The following is an 18734-nucleotide window of genomic DNA, read 5'->3' on the forward strand; positions in this document are numbered from 1 at the left end:
ATGAACACCAGACAAACCTAAATTAAGAAATATTCTATAAAATGTCTGTCCTGTATTCATTTTGCCAAAAACAGCCATAAAAATCAAGGGAAGACTGAGGAACTGTTACAGATTAAAGAAGTCTACAAAAATAGGACCTATGAGGTCAGATTAGATCTTTTTGCTATAAAGTGCATTACTGGGGCACTGTTGGAGACAAAAACAAAAATACTGACAAGCATGGTTCTCCAAATTGCTCAGAATTATTTTCTTACAAAAATATACAACTACTCTTGTATGGTTTATGATGCAATGATTTTTCCCCCCTAGAACAATAGCTACTTTCCACTCACAAAGTCTTTTAGTAGGAGCTCTTCAATGAGTCCATCTGACAGGGAACAACTTAAAGACAGCCAGGAAGATGCCAGCACTAAAGGCTGTAACTTTTGTGACAGTGTCAAATGTGAATTACTGAAGATGTCCAGACATCAAGTGAAGGTGTTGAAGTAGAAGCACTTTCTAGTCCACTATGCTGTCTCATTTTTCTTCATAAAAATTGTTTTTGTTTTACACCTGTTTACTATCTACAATCTATACTAAAATGTAGGTTTCATGAAAGTAGGAGTTTATTATCTCCAGAGGCTAGAAGAGTATCCGACATATACAAAGTACACAGTAAATACTTAACAAATGAATGAATATACCATATAAAATTAACTCTATGTTCTGAAAAGAGAATATACCTTGCTTTTTTCCCCACCATAGTTAACTTTTAAAATTATTTTTTAATCATTAAAAAATAATTTTTTAAATGACTACTATGTAACAGGCATGTGTTGCATATGCTGAATCATTTAATCTTTTTTTAAATTGAAGTATAGTTGATTTACAATATTATGCTAGTTTCATGTGTACAACATAATGATTCAGAATTTTTTCAGTTTATATTTCATTAGAGGTTACTTTAAGATAACAGGTGTTTCCTGTACTATACAGTATACAGTTGTTGCTTATCTATTTTGTACATAGTAGTTTGTATCTGTGACTCCCATACCCCTAATCTCTCCCTCTAACCTTCCCTCTCCTCTTTGGTAACCAGGTTGTTTTGCATATATGTGAATCTGTTTCTGTTTTATATACACAGCCATTTCTATTATTTGTTACATTCCACATATAAGTGACACAGTATTTGTCACTTATTTGTCTCTTATTTCACTTAGCATAATATTTTCTAGGTCCATCCATATTGCTGCAAATGGCAGTATTTCATTCTTTGTTACAGCTGAGTAATATTGTGTGTGTGTGTGTGTATACACCACATCTTCTTAATGCACTGTCTACTGATGGGCAATGGGGTTGCTTCGATGTCTTGGCTATTGTAAATAGTGCTTGTATGAGGTACATGCATATATCCAGAAAAAATCTGAAAAGAATACACTTGCTTTAATGTCCATGGTACAGATAAGAAAACTGATCAACTAATGATCAACAGGAACCACCCTGGTGGTTCAGTGGTTAAGACTCCACCCTTCCACTGTGGAAGGGGCATGGGTCTGATCCCTGGTCAGGAAAATAAAAGTCCCACATGCTGCATGACATGGCTAAAAAAATTTTTTTTTAACTTTAAAAAGTTTAAAAATAGAGAAATTAAAAAAAAAACTAATGATCAATGAATTTCAAACAACAGAATAAGAGTACAGGCAACATTCTCTGATCACAGAATAACTAGGATTATTATTGTCAGAATCAGTATTAAATTACTATTAGTTACAACAGTGCTTAAAGGAAATTTTAAAACTATACTTATGTTAATACATAAGAAAAACAATTAAATGTCCAAGTTAAAATTTTAGATTTTTAAAATGAAGCATATTTGTTTTAGGTTTTTAGAAGGCAAACTGAAAACACCTATTAAAATTTAAAACATGCATGCCCTTTGACCCAGAAGCTCCACTTCTGGCATTCTATCCCATCGGTACCAAAGTACTGTTATTAAAGATACTATGTACTCAGATTTATTCCAACATTGTTTTGTACTGGAAACTGCATGAATATTCATCAACAGGTGAACAACTGAAATATCTGGTATATCCACATAATGGAATGTTACTTGGAAATTCAAAAAAAACATTAAACCAAATAACTTGGAGGGATCTGCACAAGCCTCTGGAGAAAATCAACTTAGAGAGAAGTGTGTTTAAGTGTTAATTGCTCAATTGTGTCTGACTCTTTTTATAGAGACTGGGGTCCGCCAGGTTCCACTGTCCATGGGATTTCCCAGGCAAGAATATTGGAGTGGGTTGTCACTTCCTACTCCAGGAGATCTTTCTGACCCAGGAATCGAACCCGGGTCTCGCGCACTGCACGGTTCTCCTGCATTGCAGGCATATTCTTTACCATCTGAGTCACCAGGGAAGCTGACCTCATTAACAAAAATAAAATACCCCAAATGTCTTTGAATATAGAAAAAATATTAGGTTGGTGCAAAAGTAACTGTGGTTTTGTGTTGTTGAAATTTGCCACTTGATATTAGAATACACTCTTAAATAAATGTGGTTATGCTATAAATGATTTTAACATGCATTTCTTGCTTTATGTTTTTTTGCTAATGATTTTATTACTTGCTCTTTATTTTAACTATGGAAATGATATTAGACAAAAAGCAAATTTGAGCGATTTTCTTACTTGAGTTCAGAATTGGTCAGAAAGCAGAGACAACTCACATCAACAACACATCTGGCCAGGATGATTTAAGAAATTGTGCAAATGAGATGAGAGCCTTGAAGATAACTAGTCCAGTGGCTGGCCATCAGAAGTCGACAACGACCAACTAAGAGGATCATCAAAGCGGATCCTCTAAAACTACACAAGATGTTGTCCAAGAATTCAATGTCCGCAATTCTATGGTCATTTGGCATTGGAAGCATATGGTCATCGAAGCAAACTGGAACAGTGAAAAAGGTAGGTAAGTGGGTACCTTGTGAGCTGACCAAAAAAAAAAGCATTTTGAAGTATCATCTTCTCTTATTCTACACAACAACAATGAACCATTTTTGGATCGGGACATGTGACAAAAAGCAGATTGTATACGACAACCAGTGATGACCAGCTCAGTGACTGGACCAACAAGAAGCTCCAAAGCACTTCCCAAAGTCAAACTTGCACCCAAAAAGGTCATCATCACTGTTTGGTGGTCTGCTGCCCATCTGATCCACCACAGCTTTCTGAATCCTGGTGAAACCATTGTATCTGAGAAATATGCTCAGCAAATCAATGAGATGCATTGAAAACTGCAGCCAGCACTGGTCAACAGTAAGGGCCCAATTCTTCTCCACAACAACACCTGACCACACATTACACAACCAACACTTCAAAAGTTGAACAAATTGGGCTATGAGATTTTGTTTGCCTCATCTGCCACATTCTCCTGATCTCTCACCAACCAAGTACCACTTCTTCAAGCATCTCCACAACTTTTTGCAGGGAAAACACTTCCACAACCATCAGGAGGCAGAAAATGCTTTCCAAGAGTCTGCTGAATCCCAAAGTATGGATTTTTATGCTACAGGAACAAACAAACTTATTTCTCATTGACAATAACGTGTTGATTGTAATGGTTTCTATTTTCATTAACAAGGATGTATTTGAGCCTAGTTATAATGACTTAAAATTCATGGTACAAAACTGCAATTATATTTGCATCAACCTAACAACATATTGGAGAAGGCAATGGCACCCCACTCCAGTACTCTTAGCCTGGAAAATCCCATGGACGGAGGAACCTGGTAGGCTGCAGTCCATGGGGTTACTAAGAGTCAGACACGACTGAGCGACTTCACTTTCACTTTTCAGTTTCATGCACTGGAGAAGGAAATGGCAACCCACTCCAGTGTTCTTGCCTGCAGAATCCCAGGGATGGCGGAGCCAGAGTCGGACAGAGTCGGACAGAGTCGGACATGACTGAAGTGACTTAGCAGCAGCAGCAGCAACAGAACATATACCAAGCTACTAACACTGCTATGAAGACTGAGGAGTCACATATACAATTTTATTTCATTTATGTAAAATTATCCACAGGTACAGGGGGAAAAATGCTTAAAAAAAAAAAAAGCAAAGAAGAAAGAATAAAGACAGAAATAGCTCAGGTGGTAAAGAATATGCCTGCCATGCAGGAGATCCAGGTTAGATTCCTGGACTGGGAGATCTCCTAGAGATGGAAATGGCAACCCACTCCAGTATTCTTGCCTGGGAAATCCCATGGTCAGAGGAGTCTGGTGGTCCACAGTCCATGGGGTCACAAAGAGTAGGACATGACTGAGCAACTAAGCATAGTACCATAGTACACAGTAAAATAATCCAAGAGCTGGTTCTTTGGGGAGAAATAAACGACTATAAACCATTAGCTAATCTAATCAAAACTTGTATTTTTTTTATATTTAGGTCTTTATTACATCAGATTATTTATGTTTACATGCCAGGATTCCAATTTTATGTTTTTCTCTGCTGAATGGAGAGAAATTTTGCCAGTACTATTTATTAAAAAGTTCATTCTTTCTGCATTTGATTTGTAATACTACTATTGCTATACCCTAAACTCCTAGACATATCTAGGTTTGCTTCCAGACTCCCTACTCTGTTTCACTGTTCACATTACTACAGCTTTGTTCTGATACATGATCTGAGTCTTCAAATCTTTTCAATACTATTTTTGTTATTTGGCCTCTTCCTGTTAATGTTAGAATCAGTTTACCAACTCCTATGCAAACAAACAAATAAAAACAAAAATCTGGAATTTAGACTGGAACTACATATTCACACCTGAATTTGAAGAGAATTGATACATTTCTGATGTTTGTCTCTTCCCATCCAATGACGTTGCACTGCTCCTTTTATTCAGGACCTTAAAAATGTTCTTTAGAAATGAGTTGTAATTTCATCCAACTAAGTCTCACACATTTTCATTAAATTTCATTTTTATTACTCCTTAATAGTTTTTATGCTATAGTGTTTTTAAATTACGTTGTCTAATTTATTCTGCTCATACTTGATTTTATTATATTGAACTTTGCTAATTTGCCAATAATTCTAATTGTTTATAGACTCTCTTGGATCTTCTGCATGGATAATTATATAATCTGTAAATAAATTATGTTTCTTTCAATTGTAAACCTTAACCTTCATTTTCCTTGTCTCAGCAGAGGGGCTGAAACCATTCTTACCATGATGAATAGATGCAGTCAAAACAGGCATTATTGCTTTGCTCTGGTTTTAAGGCGAATGCTTCTAACTTTACCATTCAGTATAGCAAATGCCTGTTTATTAGATACAGGAAAATTTCTTCTCTTCCTGGCTGAAGTTATACACTAAGTGTTAAATTTTATCAAAGTATTTTTCAACATCTATTATCTCTGTTGCTTCTTTTGAGAGAAGCAGTCTGCCATGAACTCTGAATATCCTTGTGCAACCCTACCATAGGTATCAAACTGAAAGGCCTAACCATCCACTGATAGAGAGGAGTTTTTGTAACGGGTCAACTGGTCAACAGGTCAAGCTGACCACAGTTTAACTACCATGTGACTGCTTACTCCCCAGGAAAGGACTGACTTGCTTCCTGACTGCAACAAAAGGTATCTAGCTTAACTCTGGGTGTCTCAGTTACAGAGCATCCCACTGTGTGCAGAGCTGCCAGCTCTGCCCATCCTATCACTCTCTGGGACTTGGGGACAGGGATCCAACAGTGCCATGCTGATGCTTCCGCTGACTACTGGGCTGTAATAGCTGCCCACAGAATCCAGCTGTCTACTTCTGGCACCTGTGAAGTTGTGGCAGTTACTCCTTGCCATTCTCCATGGGTTTGTGATTCTTCTCTGACGGGCTATAAAAAATCTTTAAAAGGATCCTTTACAACCTCCAACACTATCAGAGTCAAGTTATACAAGAAAGCAACTATCAGTTAAATCTGTCTTTTTTTTCTAACTGTTCTATCAAATGTCTCTATAAGTAACCAAAGCTAACAATGATCGAGGTCCTTCCAAACTGTATTTTCCCAATAGAACTTAATTGATCAAAATAAAGCAACTAAGAGATGCTTTGTAATAGAAGATAATTTGTAATGACTCAAATATTTTCAAGAAGGATACTTCTGGAAAAAAAATGCCTTACTTTCTAATTAAGTAAATAGATAACTTATAATCCACATGACTCATTAAGAACAATTTAATAATCAGAAAAGAATAAACAATAGTTTAAATATTTTTATTACCTATTATGAAATGCCAAGAGATAAGAATGCTAGCTTACTAGTGCCATTAATATTATATTACACAGTCACAAAAAGATTATAATACTATCTGCTTCTGAAATTTTAAATCCTATTTAATATTTCACCTCTGTGTCTAAAGGTGAGGTTTCAACAGGAGACATTTCAATGAGGCAAATATCAAGGTAATTATATTATTATTTTTATCTCTTTACCTGTATTCAGGTTGTCGGCTTGCAGAATGATCATCTCTTGTCCACCTATAGCCAGATTCATCCTGTAAGAGAAAAATGTTACTTAAATATTCATTTACATTATTTTGGTCAAATAGAGTATTTATTTGTATCTAACAGCATTACTGGAAACTAGTCTCAAGACCAAAATAATATGAGGGAAAAAATACCTTTCTAAGTTTCTCTGAGCTTCAAAGGCATGAAAAAGAAAACAAGATACAACAAGTAATCTATTTCAAACAACTAATTTGGTAGACTGAGAACCTATGGTACTTATTTATCTCTATTAAAATACTTTAAAGTATTTCTTCAGTGGGCCCAAACAACTTTATTGCCAAAAACACATGCCATCATTCACAATATAGAAAGTCTGTTCAACAACAAAGGTTCAATTTAAATTAAATTCAAACACACATTTCTCAATCTTTCATTTTATTTTCTTCCTCTGTCAAGTTTGCTCAGCAATTTTCATCTTCAAGCCTAATGAAGAAACCGTCACTTTCCCATTTCTCTGGTTGGTTTCCTTTTCTCATCCTACCTCCCATTAAAAATTACAATTGGAAACAATGTAATAAGAAATCAACACTATATTAGATAAACTATATTAGGCCAAGATGTTTAAAATCTTGTTTAAAATTAAGCTAAGCTTAAAATGTTAAAAAGTGGCACACTTTGTCCTCTGAAACAAACAAGTTGGAAGAGGTACAATAACGAAACCACATAGTAATCCACGCTCCATTACTTTAAAATTATACATAACAACAAGGGACATCAGTCTTCCATATCCACAGGTTCCACATTAGAGGATTCAACCAATCACATTTTAAAATATGGGGAAAGGGTGGAATTCAGAAAGTTTCAAAAAGCAAAGCTTGAATTTGCCACATGCAAGCAACTACTTACATAGCACAATGTTGTATTAAGTATCACAAATAATCTAGAGATGATTTAAAACATATGGAGGATGTGCATAGGTTATATGCAAACACTGGGCCTTTTTATATATGAGATTTGAGCATCCCTGGGTTTGGTATACTGGGGGTCCTGGAACCAATCCCCTGTTATCAATGGACAACTGTAACATGTGCATTACCTACAATCAGAAACAATGACTCAGCTAAAATAAATATTATCTTCATTTTCCTCTTTAGCATCACATACCATACTTACAGAAGTAAAATGTATTCATCATTTTTCTTCCTAACATTAAACTAAAGAAAAAAGTCAACAGCTATAATATCACATTGGATCTAGTAAGTAGTTTGCTTTAAATGTTTTAAATTAACTGAAGTCTAGGTAAGAATTAGTGTCATGAGAATCCTAAGGGTCTCAAGTGGGTTTATTTGTTTGAAGAATATTACATGAGAAAATGTGTAAAGAATGAACAATTCAATTTGTAACAATAACAGTAAAAAATGTTATCAAGGCACTATTATGTTTCAAATACAATTTGGTCCACTGAATCCAAAATTCCCTGTCTACACTAAACAGCTACAGGGTTTTCATAAGGTAACAGCTGTTTATCCAAAGGCTAAACTGTTTCTCCTTCACACTATCTGAAAGAATGACTCTGGTTGCAAAATTTAGTATTTCTAAAATAGAGATAATGCATAATGTTTACTTTTCAATATTGAACCCTTCCTCCTAAAGGAAAAGCATGATATTTAAAAGTGAACAAAATAAAAATCAATTCTACTGAGACATAAGGAACAAAATGTCAAAACTTAAAAAGAAACACAAGAGAACACTGAATAGTCTCACTGTCACTTTAAAATTGTCAAGGATCATATAATGTAGTAGTAAGAGAACTGGACTCCCATGTATTAATCCTGGGTAAATCACCTTCCCTCCATTTCCTCAGGCATAAAGAATGGAAACTAATTCCGAAGGCTACTGTGAGGTCAAATTTTATTGTAAGCAATGACTGAATATGTCATTAATTATGATATTACATGGTAGGAAAGGGGAAAAATGAGAAAATGTAGGAAAATGGTTTGACAGAAGAATGATGTAAACATGCAAGTTATGTCAAGAAAGTGCATCAAGGAATTAGTTTAATCAAGTCCAATAACAGATTACTGCAACATTAAATATGTTTCTAGATTATTAAAGATGATTAAGAAAAAAACATAATAATAGCAATAGTAGCTAACATTTAAAAAATGTTTATTATAGGAAAGGCAATGTTTGGAGAGCTTTCTAATCCGAGTTAAGAAGCAGACTTTAATAATAACTATAACAATATGAGACTGAGTCTCAACAACCTTAACCCAACCTCACCCACAGCATTTCATCATGATGAAAATAACGTAATTTTAACCGGGCACATTCAGTAACAGAAGATAACTACCTGCTTATCATTTGAAAGTGAAAGTGAAAGTCGCTCAGTTGTTGAAAGCTGACTCTTTGTGACCCCATGGACTATACAGTCCATGGAATTCTCCAGGCCAGAATACTGGAGTGGGTAGCCTTTCCCTTCTCCAGGGAATCGTCCCAACCCAGGAATTGATCCCAGGTCTCCCGCACTGCAGGCGGATTCTTACTGAATACAAAAGCAATAGGTAAGATTACATTTATCTGGTTCTACAAACCCTCGCCAACTGAAGGGATAAAAAAGCAGGCGAGTTGGAATCAATATCATTAAACGTAAGACAGAGCAATCCAGAGCGCTTACCCACTTTGTCCAGCACCCCAAGATTTTTGACTACCAGTTCCCATTTGACTGCTCCAGCAGGCAATTCAACAGAGCATCAAGCAGGACGTGTTTATTCAACTGCCTTCAAGGCCAGTCACATAAATTCCAAAAATCACATGATTCTTAAATTTACAAAAAACAACAATTAGCACATGGGGGAAATTTACATACTCCTCTGTGAGGTGGACCACTTCTTCGATCATGAGAAAAACTGCGGCCCTCGTCATAGTCTCGGTAAGCAACATGACTGTAATATCTATTGTAGCTTCCTTCACCAGGTCTGTCTAGCAGTGGTGGTTTCTTTGGCACAACATTAACTACTCTACGGTAGCCATCCTAAAACAGACAAAAAGAAATATATAAAAATCACTAACTTCTCTATTTGGTTTTGGAAAGGTTTTTTAAAAAGCATAGGAGTTATCCTTAATCAAATAGAGTAAATGTATAAACAAACAAAAATGCATTAATGAAATAACATGAATAACTAATAGTAAGGTCTTCACATGAATTAAAGGAAATGAAACTGTTCAATGAGAAAGCCAGGTGTTTAAAAGTAACATGCAGCAATGTAAAAATCCAATCATAAGTAAAAGAAAAATACAATGTTATTAATAAAAAAATAAACTATGATTAGCCAACTAATAAAAATAAATGAAAAAATAAATAAAAAATAAAGAAATAAACTACGAAAGGGAGAATGTAATAGTAGCTCTAATCCCTAATTGTCCAGGTATTTTAGAAGTAAAACCAGTTAAGATAGCACACATCTTTTGTTTACTGTGTCTGAAGTTTATTATCCAGAAAAAATAAAAGATTTTTACACATAACCAGCAAATAAGGAGATAATACTGAGCTAGAAAGATCTAGAAGATACATCTTGCTATTTCTAAAACAGCACTTAAGAGAAGAGCCTGTGACATAAGTTTGGAAGCAATATAAAACTCGATATAAAAGCTGAACTAATTCTCAAAGTAATATGTTAATGTTTTAAAGTTTAGCTGAACAGATTCTTAGTGGGAGTTGGGAAACTGAATAGAGGGAGCATAACACCTATCTTAGACTAGAAGCTGCTGTAAAATGAAAATGATTATCACCAAGAAGAACCAGAGAGCTGCAGAACACGCATCTCTAAATGATCTGGTCTTGAGCACTCATGCTGTCTATCAATATCAGATGAGGCCTGTGTGAAAGAAATTGGCAAGCTACCCAAGTATAAGATATGATCACTAATTTGACAAAATAAAAAACTAATAATGCCTAACATTCGGGAGTGGTAATTTTACTATTTAAAGTCTCAGTTTCATTATCTGAACAATGACATCAATACTAGTAACTACATCATGAGGTTGCGAGAACTAAAGAAAAACCAAACTGTAAAACACTTAAGGCAGTAAGATACACCAAGTATCAAAAATTGTTTGCTATTTTGATTACCCTTTTTGCAAGTCTAAGTGAAACACTAAATTCCTCAAAGTGGCTATTTTCTTAAATTGCTTCTTAGCATTAATAACTACAACTATTCAGTAGCTATTAAATAGCTATAAGATAGCTATTTAAATATATAAAACTATTTTAGTAGTTATTAAATAACTACATCCATGCCAAATTTCCCAAAGGGTAGGAAATTTGTTCATGTGCCACAAAAAAACAGTTCATATCCATCTGAGAGTTAAACTGAGCCATGTAATTTTTTCCCATGGGGATATACAGTGGCTTCCTTTAGTATGCAACATATTAAGTTCTAATATATATTCTGCATGATCACATAAAATATAGTACACAAATGAATCTAGTGATTTTTCTCCTCTTAACACTATCTTTCACAGAGATTTCAATTAAATCTAAGCAAATACTGAGCTTCTTTAAAAAAGCTGTCACTAAGCCAAAATTTACAGCATCTTCTAATTCAAAATTTGTTGCACATAAAATTAAAATCACTGATTTCTCCAATTGTGGGAAACCATAAAATTCAATTATACAATACCCGTTTGTTCCTACCAAATAATAAATGAAAATAATCAATCCAAAGTTGTTAACGAGCCAAAGAAAAAATCTGCTAATGATATTTCTTGTATCTAGCATCATGAAGATGAAATTGCCGTTTCCTTTATGTTTTGAGAAAGTGTACAAATATATACATTATACCATCCCTCTGGTGGTGTCGCACTGAGTAATTCTCACAAACACACAGGATTATGAGAGCCATAGGGAGAAAAAGCTGAGCACTTATTTATTGGAAACTTTTCTTGTAATCTTTAAGAGCAGTAAAGCAAGACAACGACCAGAACTCTGGGATTAAGGATGCTACCTCCTGGAGGTCTAGAGGAAATCACATGAGAGTCCCAAAGAAAGGCCTTTGACGATAAGGGGGATTGTTCTGCATGCAGAACAGTGTCTTGGTAATGTTGACATGTCAGCTAGACCGCTTAACTCAAGAGCAGGAGAAAGACCAAGCAAGGAAGAGAGAGTGAGTAATATTAAATTCCAAGAGACATTTCTGAGAAAGCAGTAAAACATGGTTCCCACAAATCCCCTCTTCTTGCTTTAATGAGTGTTTCTCTGATCTTCTTGTCAGAAGAACAGCGTTAGCATCGCCTCAGTGCGGGTGAGTCAAGAAAATAAAGCAATCAATGTTCTGGACATGAGAAAACATGCTATCACAGTCTAACTGTGATCAAGTTCAAAGAACATGCTGATTTTCACCGAGCCATAAAACTGCAGCTTCCAAAGCTACAAGTCAAGATAAAACCATGTGATCCATTTCCACTGTTCAGTAAAGTCAGAAGTTGTATTAGCTATAAGAGTAAGTACTTGTCAGCAGTTTCTAAGGAAGCAGAAAGGGCAGTGGCAGCAGCGGCTGCAACAGCAGCTACCATGGCAACAGCTATGATGGAAACTATTAGAGCACCTAAAAAACGCTTTCTATCCCAAACTAGCCTGGATAGTTTGAGCAATTTGAGCTAGATGAGAACCACCACACCAGGGTCAATTTAATAGAAAGGGTAAAATCATAAGCAAGGGCAAAGATGTATGGTCTGGTAGTGCAGATATTAACATGGGCATTCATGTCTGTAAAGTTCCAAACAAAATGATAACTGTTAGAGATTCCAGGGCCCCGTTGCAAAACCCATGAGAAAAAGGAAGCGCAAGATGACGCCACATGAGGATCTTAGTAGGAGAGTATTGTAATGGTGCAAATTTTAAACAGGGTACACTCCAGTAAATCTGGGATTCCATAAAGGATCAGATTTATTATAGTGAAAGAGAAAAGACCAATTCCAAATCTGACCATGTCAAGTTTTGTTACTGTCTTGAACCAATAATCCTTGGGGACCCCAATTTTCTATTGTATAATTATCGATCAGGAGGAGCTGTGGGGAAAAATTGTGAGATCCACAAACATGCCAATTAAATCCATCAAACAGTGGCATATCAACCCACGCATGAATACATAATGGGATTGATGGTTTTGGGTGAGACACTGCAGATGCTAAGTTTCCTTGGAAACCAGAAGTAGACACAAAGGTCTAACGTCTACTGGTAACAATTTGATCGTTTTGGGGGGTTTTATCATATTATTCATATGCCACCAAGTGCTGGTGTAAGCACATATCTGTGCATTCGTTCAATTAGTTATGCAGAAGGGTGGATTGTGAACCATTAATGGTCCAAGAGACTCTAAGGTGTGCATAGGTAAAACAGATGAAGGAGAAAGCCACTCTCCCCCAGTAATGGTGGAATCATTGGTAGAAATAGGAAGCTCTGGATCTTCCCATGTGACAACAGACAACAGAGCAGGATTCATTAAGTGAGCCCAGTATGCACAGTTATTGTCAAGTAGTATATGAGCAGGAACCCTAGTGAAAAACAGAAATAAAAAAACTAACCTGAAACAGCCATACCTCATGGGCAGAGTTAACGGTTATAGTGGCTAAAAGGGAAAGCAACATATTTTCAGGAGTAATAGGTGTGCCACTATTAGCAAGAACTATTTCAGCTCTTAAAGTAAGACTTCAATATCACCCCACATAATGTCACCGGCTGGTGAATGACTGATTATTCCTCAGTCTTTTCGGAAGAGGCATGCCAGCCACGAAGAGTCAGCTGGGTGGTCAACATATGAAACTGCAGTAATGGATCCTGAAGTCTTTGGTGCCAACACATGATAAAAGTTTCACACAATGGGCAGGGATCCAAAGTGGACCTGATGGAGACAAAATAGCAGCAAATCCCCTTCCCAATGTTAGTAATTTAACAGGTCCTTGCCAAATAGGAGAGGGTGGTTGTTTAAAAAGGACCAGAGAGCATTCTTGCGAATGTGGAGTAGCAAAATGTCTAGTAACAGCAGATGATTGTGAAGAATTTTTGGAAACTGACAAGTGATTAGGAGTGAATAAGGCAATATATAATCATTCCCTAGGAGGGGTTAATTCTTTCCTTTTCAGTTTATTTAAAAATAATTGCAGTAGCCCATTTGCGCATTCAATAATGGATTGTCCAGTAAGGTTGTGCGGAATACCTGTGATGTGTTTAATATCCCATAGATGAAAGAAATCCCTAAGTTTGTGTGATGTATATGCTGCAGCATTATCAGTTTTAAATGGTTTGAGGGTGCCCTAAAATAGCAAAACATTCAAGGTGAGCTTGCACATGATGTGCTTGTTCTCCATGTTGTGTGGTAGCCCATTAAAAGCCTGAAAAAATATCACAGTTACATGCACAAAGTGAAATGGTTTAAATGGAGGATAATGAGTAACATCCATGTGCCATAACTCATTAGAAGAAACCACGAGGGTTATAACGCCAGCTTCTGGGAGAGAAGGAGTGAAAAACTGACAGGTGGGACAGGTACTAACAATCTTTTTGGCTTCCAGTAAGGTTAGAGCAAATTGTTTATGTAGTGCCTTGGCACCCTGGTGAAGAACTGATGTGACTGAAAGGCAGCGGTAACCACTGATCCTATAAGGTGAAGAGAAGAGTCAGCCTGTTGATTTCCCAAAGTAAGAGGTCCAGGAAATTGTGTTTGTCCTCCAATATGAGCTATGAAAAAGAGGATGTTGTCGTTTAGTTAAAAGAGTCTGAATAGAAACAACGGGAAAGTAATGGTTTATCGACTGAAGTATTTAAAATAGAATCGGGCAATTGTTGAACGATATTAACAACATAAAAGGAATCTGTTAAGAGAGTAAAGTTCGCAAGGTTTGCAATGCAAGCAAGACAGCAGCTAATTCAGAATGTTGTGGGGAAGTTTGGGTGCTGGTAAAGATCTTTATCCATTCTGATATTTCTTTCTAGGTCACTATTCCTCAATTTTGATTGCCATCTGTACAGTAGGTAAGCACGTTAGTTACAGGATGTCTAGAGATAATAGGATGTAAAGAAAAGGGCACTAATTGTAAAACAGAAATTCTTTTATCCATCAGCAAGTTGTAAATAAATTCCCCTGTAAAACCTGATATGACGATTTGAAATTGTTCATTAGTTTGATATAATGATTCTACATTTTCTTTAGATATTCCCACATAAATTGTTTGTGGATCTGAGCCAGTAAGGCAACAGAGACCTAAGTGTCCTTGATGTAGTCTCTCCGGTAAGCAGGAAGAAATGGTATTTTGGTTGACTAGGATAACGTAGCCATTCAATGCTTTTTATCTCTTTAGGTAAGATTTGGGCAAACATTGCTGTAGGAGTTTGTTTGATAGAAGAAGAATCAGTGACAAAGGATGTGAAGGAACACACCTGTCAAGAAAATGTTTAACATAAGCAGTGCTCAATTGTGGTAATAAAGCATAATGTTGAGGAGAAAAACAGCAGGGTGAGGCAGGATCTTCATTTCCCTGTAATAATTGAAAGAAAGTGAAAGTGAAAGTTGTTCAGTTGTGTCCAACTCCTTGTGACTCCATGGACTGTAAAGTCCATGGAATTCTCTAGGCCAGAATATTGGAGTGGGTAGCCTTTCGCTTCTCCAGGGGATCTTCTCAACTCAGGGATCAAACCCAGGTCTCCTGCACTGCAGGAGGACTTTTTACCAGCTGAGCCACAAGGGAAAGGAAGCTCTGTATATGTTGGGATGCCTAAGGTAGGTTGTATCCAATTTAAGTGACCCAAGAATTGATGTAAAGAAAGAAGTGTTAATGGTTCAGGAACCTTGAAGGAAAATTGTAAAGGAGTAATTGTTTTTTGTAAAATGTGAAAGCCAAGATATTTCCACGGGGGCATGTGTTGGATTTTCTCTGGAGCTATTATTAAACCCTGAGAATTCAAATATGTCTATAAGGAAGAGAGAATTTCTGCCAATTTTTGTGGTGAAGAGTGTGCTAAAAGAATATCATCCATATAATGATAAATACAGGCATTGGGAAATTGTTGTCCTAACAGTTGCAGACTTAGATCTACAAATCTTGAACATGTGGTAGGGCTAGTCTTCACACCCTGAGGTAAGTATTTCCACTGATATCATTGTAAAGGACGATGAATATTTATTTTAGGAACTAAAACTGCAAATTTCTGTTTATCTTCACAATGTAAAGTTATGGTAAAAAAAGCAAATCTTAAGATCTATAATTATTAGTGTGATCACTTGGAATTAGAGAGGGATTTGGAATAGCTGGTTGTAATGAACCCACTGGTTGCATTTGAGCATTAATTGCTCTTAAATCATGGATTAAATGCCATCTTCCTGATTTTGGGGGGATAATAAAGATGGGAGTATTCCACGGGCTTGAGGGAGATTCTCTATGTCCTGCATCTAATTATTCTTTAACCAATTGTTCTATATGCCCAATTTCTTCTTTAGTCATAGGTCACTGCTCTATCCAGACTGGGGCGAGGGCAGGGGGAGGGGGTGCAGTTCATCAATCCAGATGATTTGTATGGTATATAATAGCAGTGGCCCTGAGGGTAAATTTGTGTGTAGTTTTAATTGATATTGTTTTAATATACCTCACCCCCATAAAGTTGTAGGAATATTCATGATGTAAGGACAGATAATAGCTACATGCCATTCTGAATCTGTACAGATTTTTGGAAAGGTGTTCTGATATGATTCTTGGAATCCCCCAACAAGTAACATCTGTCCATGGACTCTCTTTTTAAAGGCCAGATGGAAGGCCATTCTTGTTTTGTGATAATAGCTATATAAGTTCCTGATCTATTAAACCCTTGAAAGAAAGGTCTTAAATTTTTAGAGTTTATGTGGGGCTGTTAGTCAATTAGCATAGTCTAGTAAGCCACATGTGAAGAGTTGACTCGTTGGAAAAGACCCTGATGCTGGGAGGGATTAGGGGCAGGAGGAGAATGGGACGAGAGAGGATGAGATGGCTGGATGGCATCAACAACTCGATGGGCATGAGTCTGAGTGAACTCCGGGAGTTGGTGATGGACAGGGAGGCCTGGCGTGCTGCGATTCATGGGATCGCAAAGAGTCGGACACGACTGAGCGACTGAACTGAACTGAGTAAGCCCCATTCGTAGATCCAAAGCCTCCTTTCCTAATTTCTTTCTCTGCTGAGGGGACAAACAAGGCAAGAGTGATAGCTGTGACAGTTTGTCCCTTTCTCCACTGCATGATAAGAATGGGACAGCCACAATTTGAATACTGCCTGAGTAATCAGAATCAATCACCCCTGGTAAATATGAATACCTTTCATAGTTACGCTGGAACAGCCTAAAATAATTCCAACTGTATCTTTAGATAAAGGACCATAAACTTCTGTAGGAATGTGTTTAACTTCATCGATACTATGAACAGAGGTTTGCAATATTGTACAGGAGGTGGTGACCAAAACTATCCCCAAGAAAAAGAAATGCAAAAACGCCAAATGGTTGTCAGAGGAGGCCTTATAAATAGCTGAGAAAGAAGAGAAGGGAGAAGACAAAGGAGACAAGGAAAGATATATACATCTGAGGGCAGAGTTCCAAAGAATAGCAAGGAGAGATGAGAAAGCCTGCTGAAGTGATCAATGCCAAGAAATAGAGGAAAACAATAGACTTGAAAAGACTAGAGATCTCCTCAAGAAAATTAGAGATACCAAGGGAACATTTCATGCAAAGATGGGCTCAATTAGAGACAGAAACAATATGGACCTAACAGAAACAGAAGATATTAAGAAGAGGTGGCAAAAATAAACAAAAGAACTATAAAAAAAAGATCTTAATGAAACATATAACCAAGATGGTGTGATCACTCACCTAGAGCCAGATATCCTGGAGTCTGAAGTCAAGTGGGCTTTAGGAATCATCACTACGAACAAAGCAAGTGGAGATGATGGAATCCCAGTAGAGCTATTTCAAATCCTAAAAGATGATGCTGTGAAAGTGCTGCACTCAATATGCCAATAAATTTGAAAAACTCAGCAGTGTCCACAGGGCCGGAAAAGGTCAGTTTTCATTCCAATCCCAAAGAAAGGTGATGCCAAAGAATGTTCAAACTACTGCACAATTGCACTCATCTCACACGCTAGCAAATTCATGCTCAAAATTATCCAAGTTAGGCTTCAACAGTACGTGAACCAAAAACTTCCATATGTTTAAGCTGGATTTAGAAAAGGCAGAGGAACCAGAGATCAAATTGCCAACATCCACTGGATCATAGAAAAAGCAAGACAGTTCCAGAAAAACATCTGCTTCACTGACTACTCTAAAGCCTTTGTCTGTGTGAATCACAACAAACTGTGGGAAATTCTTAAAGACAAGAACACGAGACCACCTCACTTGCCTCCTGAGAAACCTGTATGTAGGTCAAGAAGCAACAGCTAGAACCAGACACGGAACAATGAACTAGTTACAAATTGGGAAAGGAGCACGTCAAGGCTGTATATTGTCACCCTGCTTATTTAACTTACATGCAGAGTACATCATGCAAAATGCTGGGCAGGATGAAGCATAAGCTGGAATGCAGGGAAAATTATTAATTATCGCAGATATGCAGATGACACTACCCTTATGGCAGAAAGCGAAGAGGAACTAAAGAGCCTCTTGATGAAAGTGAAAGAGGAGAGTGAAAAAAATGGCTTAAAATTCAACATTCAAAAAACTAAGATCATGTCATCCGGTCTCATTACTTCATGGCAAATAGATGGGGGAAAAATGCTCACTGCAGATGATGACTACAGCCATGAAATTAAAAGATGCTTGCTCCTCAGAAGAAAAGCTATGACAAACCTAGACAGCATATTTAAAAGCAGAGACATTACTTTGCCAACAAAGGTCCGTCTAGCCAAAGCTATGGTTTTTCCAGTAGTCATGTATGGATGGAAGAGCTGGACCATAAAGATAGCTGAGCACTGAAGAACTGACGTTTTTGATCTGTGGGGCTGAAGAAGACTTTTGAGAGTCCCTTGGACTGCAAGGAGATCAAACCAGTCAATCCTAAAGGAAATCAGTCCTGAATATTCATTGGAAGGACTAATGTGGAAGCTGAAGTGGAAGCTCCAATATTTTGGCCACCTGATGTGAAGAACTGACTCATTGGAAAAGACCCTGAAACTAGGAAAGATTGAAGGTAGGAGGAGAAGGGGACGACAGAAGATGGTTGGATGGCATCACCAACTCAATGGACATGAGTTTG

General features: G+C 36.9%; 1 protein-coding gene across 7 annotated transcripts in view; it reads right to left on the bottom strand.

The window, feature by feature from the left end:
- The window catches only part of PPHLN1 (periphilin 1), a 150283-nt gene that overhangs the window by 106382 nt on the left and 25167 nt on the right, over positions 1-18734 (bottom strand). For 5 of the 7 annotated variants that reach the window (XM_020903226.2, XM_070454553.1, XM_020903221.2 and 2 more), the window contains 2 exons: positions 9338-9502; positions 6454-6515 (listed from right to left, as the gene is read on the bottom strand). In XM_020903226.2, coding sequence (XP_020758885.2) covers positions 6454-6515; positions 9338-9502 — 227 coding nt within the window. The remainder of the gene's footprint in view (positions 1-6453; positions 6516-9337; positions 9503-18734) is intronic. The other 2 variants (XM_020903223.2, XM_020903224.2) reach the window with 1 other exon arrangement.

This window comes from Odocoileus virginianus, chromosome 24 (assembly GCF_023699985.2).
Source record: "Odocoileus virginianus isolate 20LAN1187 ecotype Illinois chromosome 24, Ovbor_1.2, whole genome shotgun sequence".
Taxonomy (NCBI): Eukaryota; Metazoa; Chordata; class Mammalia; order Artiodactyla; family Cervidae; genus Odocoileus; species Odocoileus virginianus.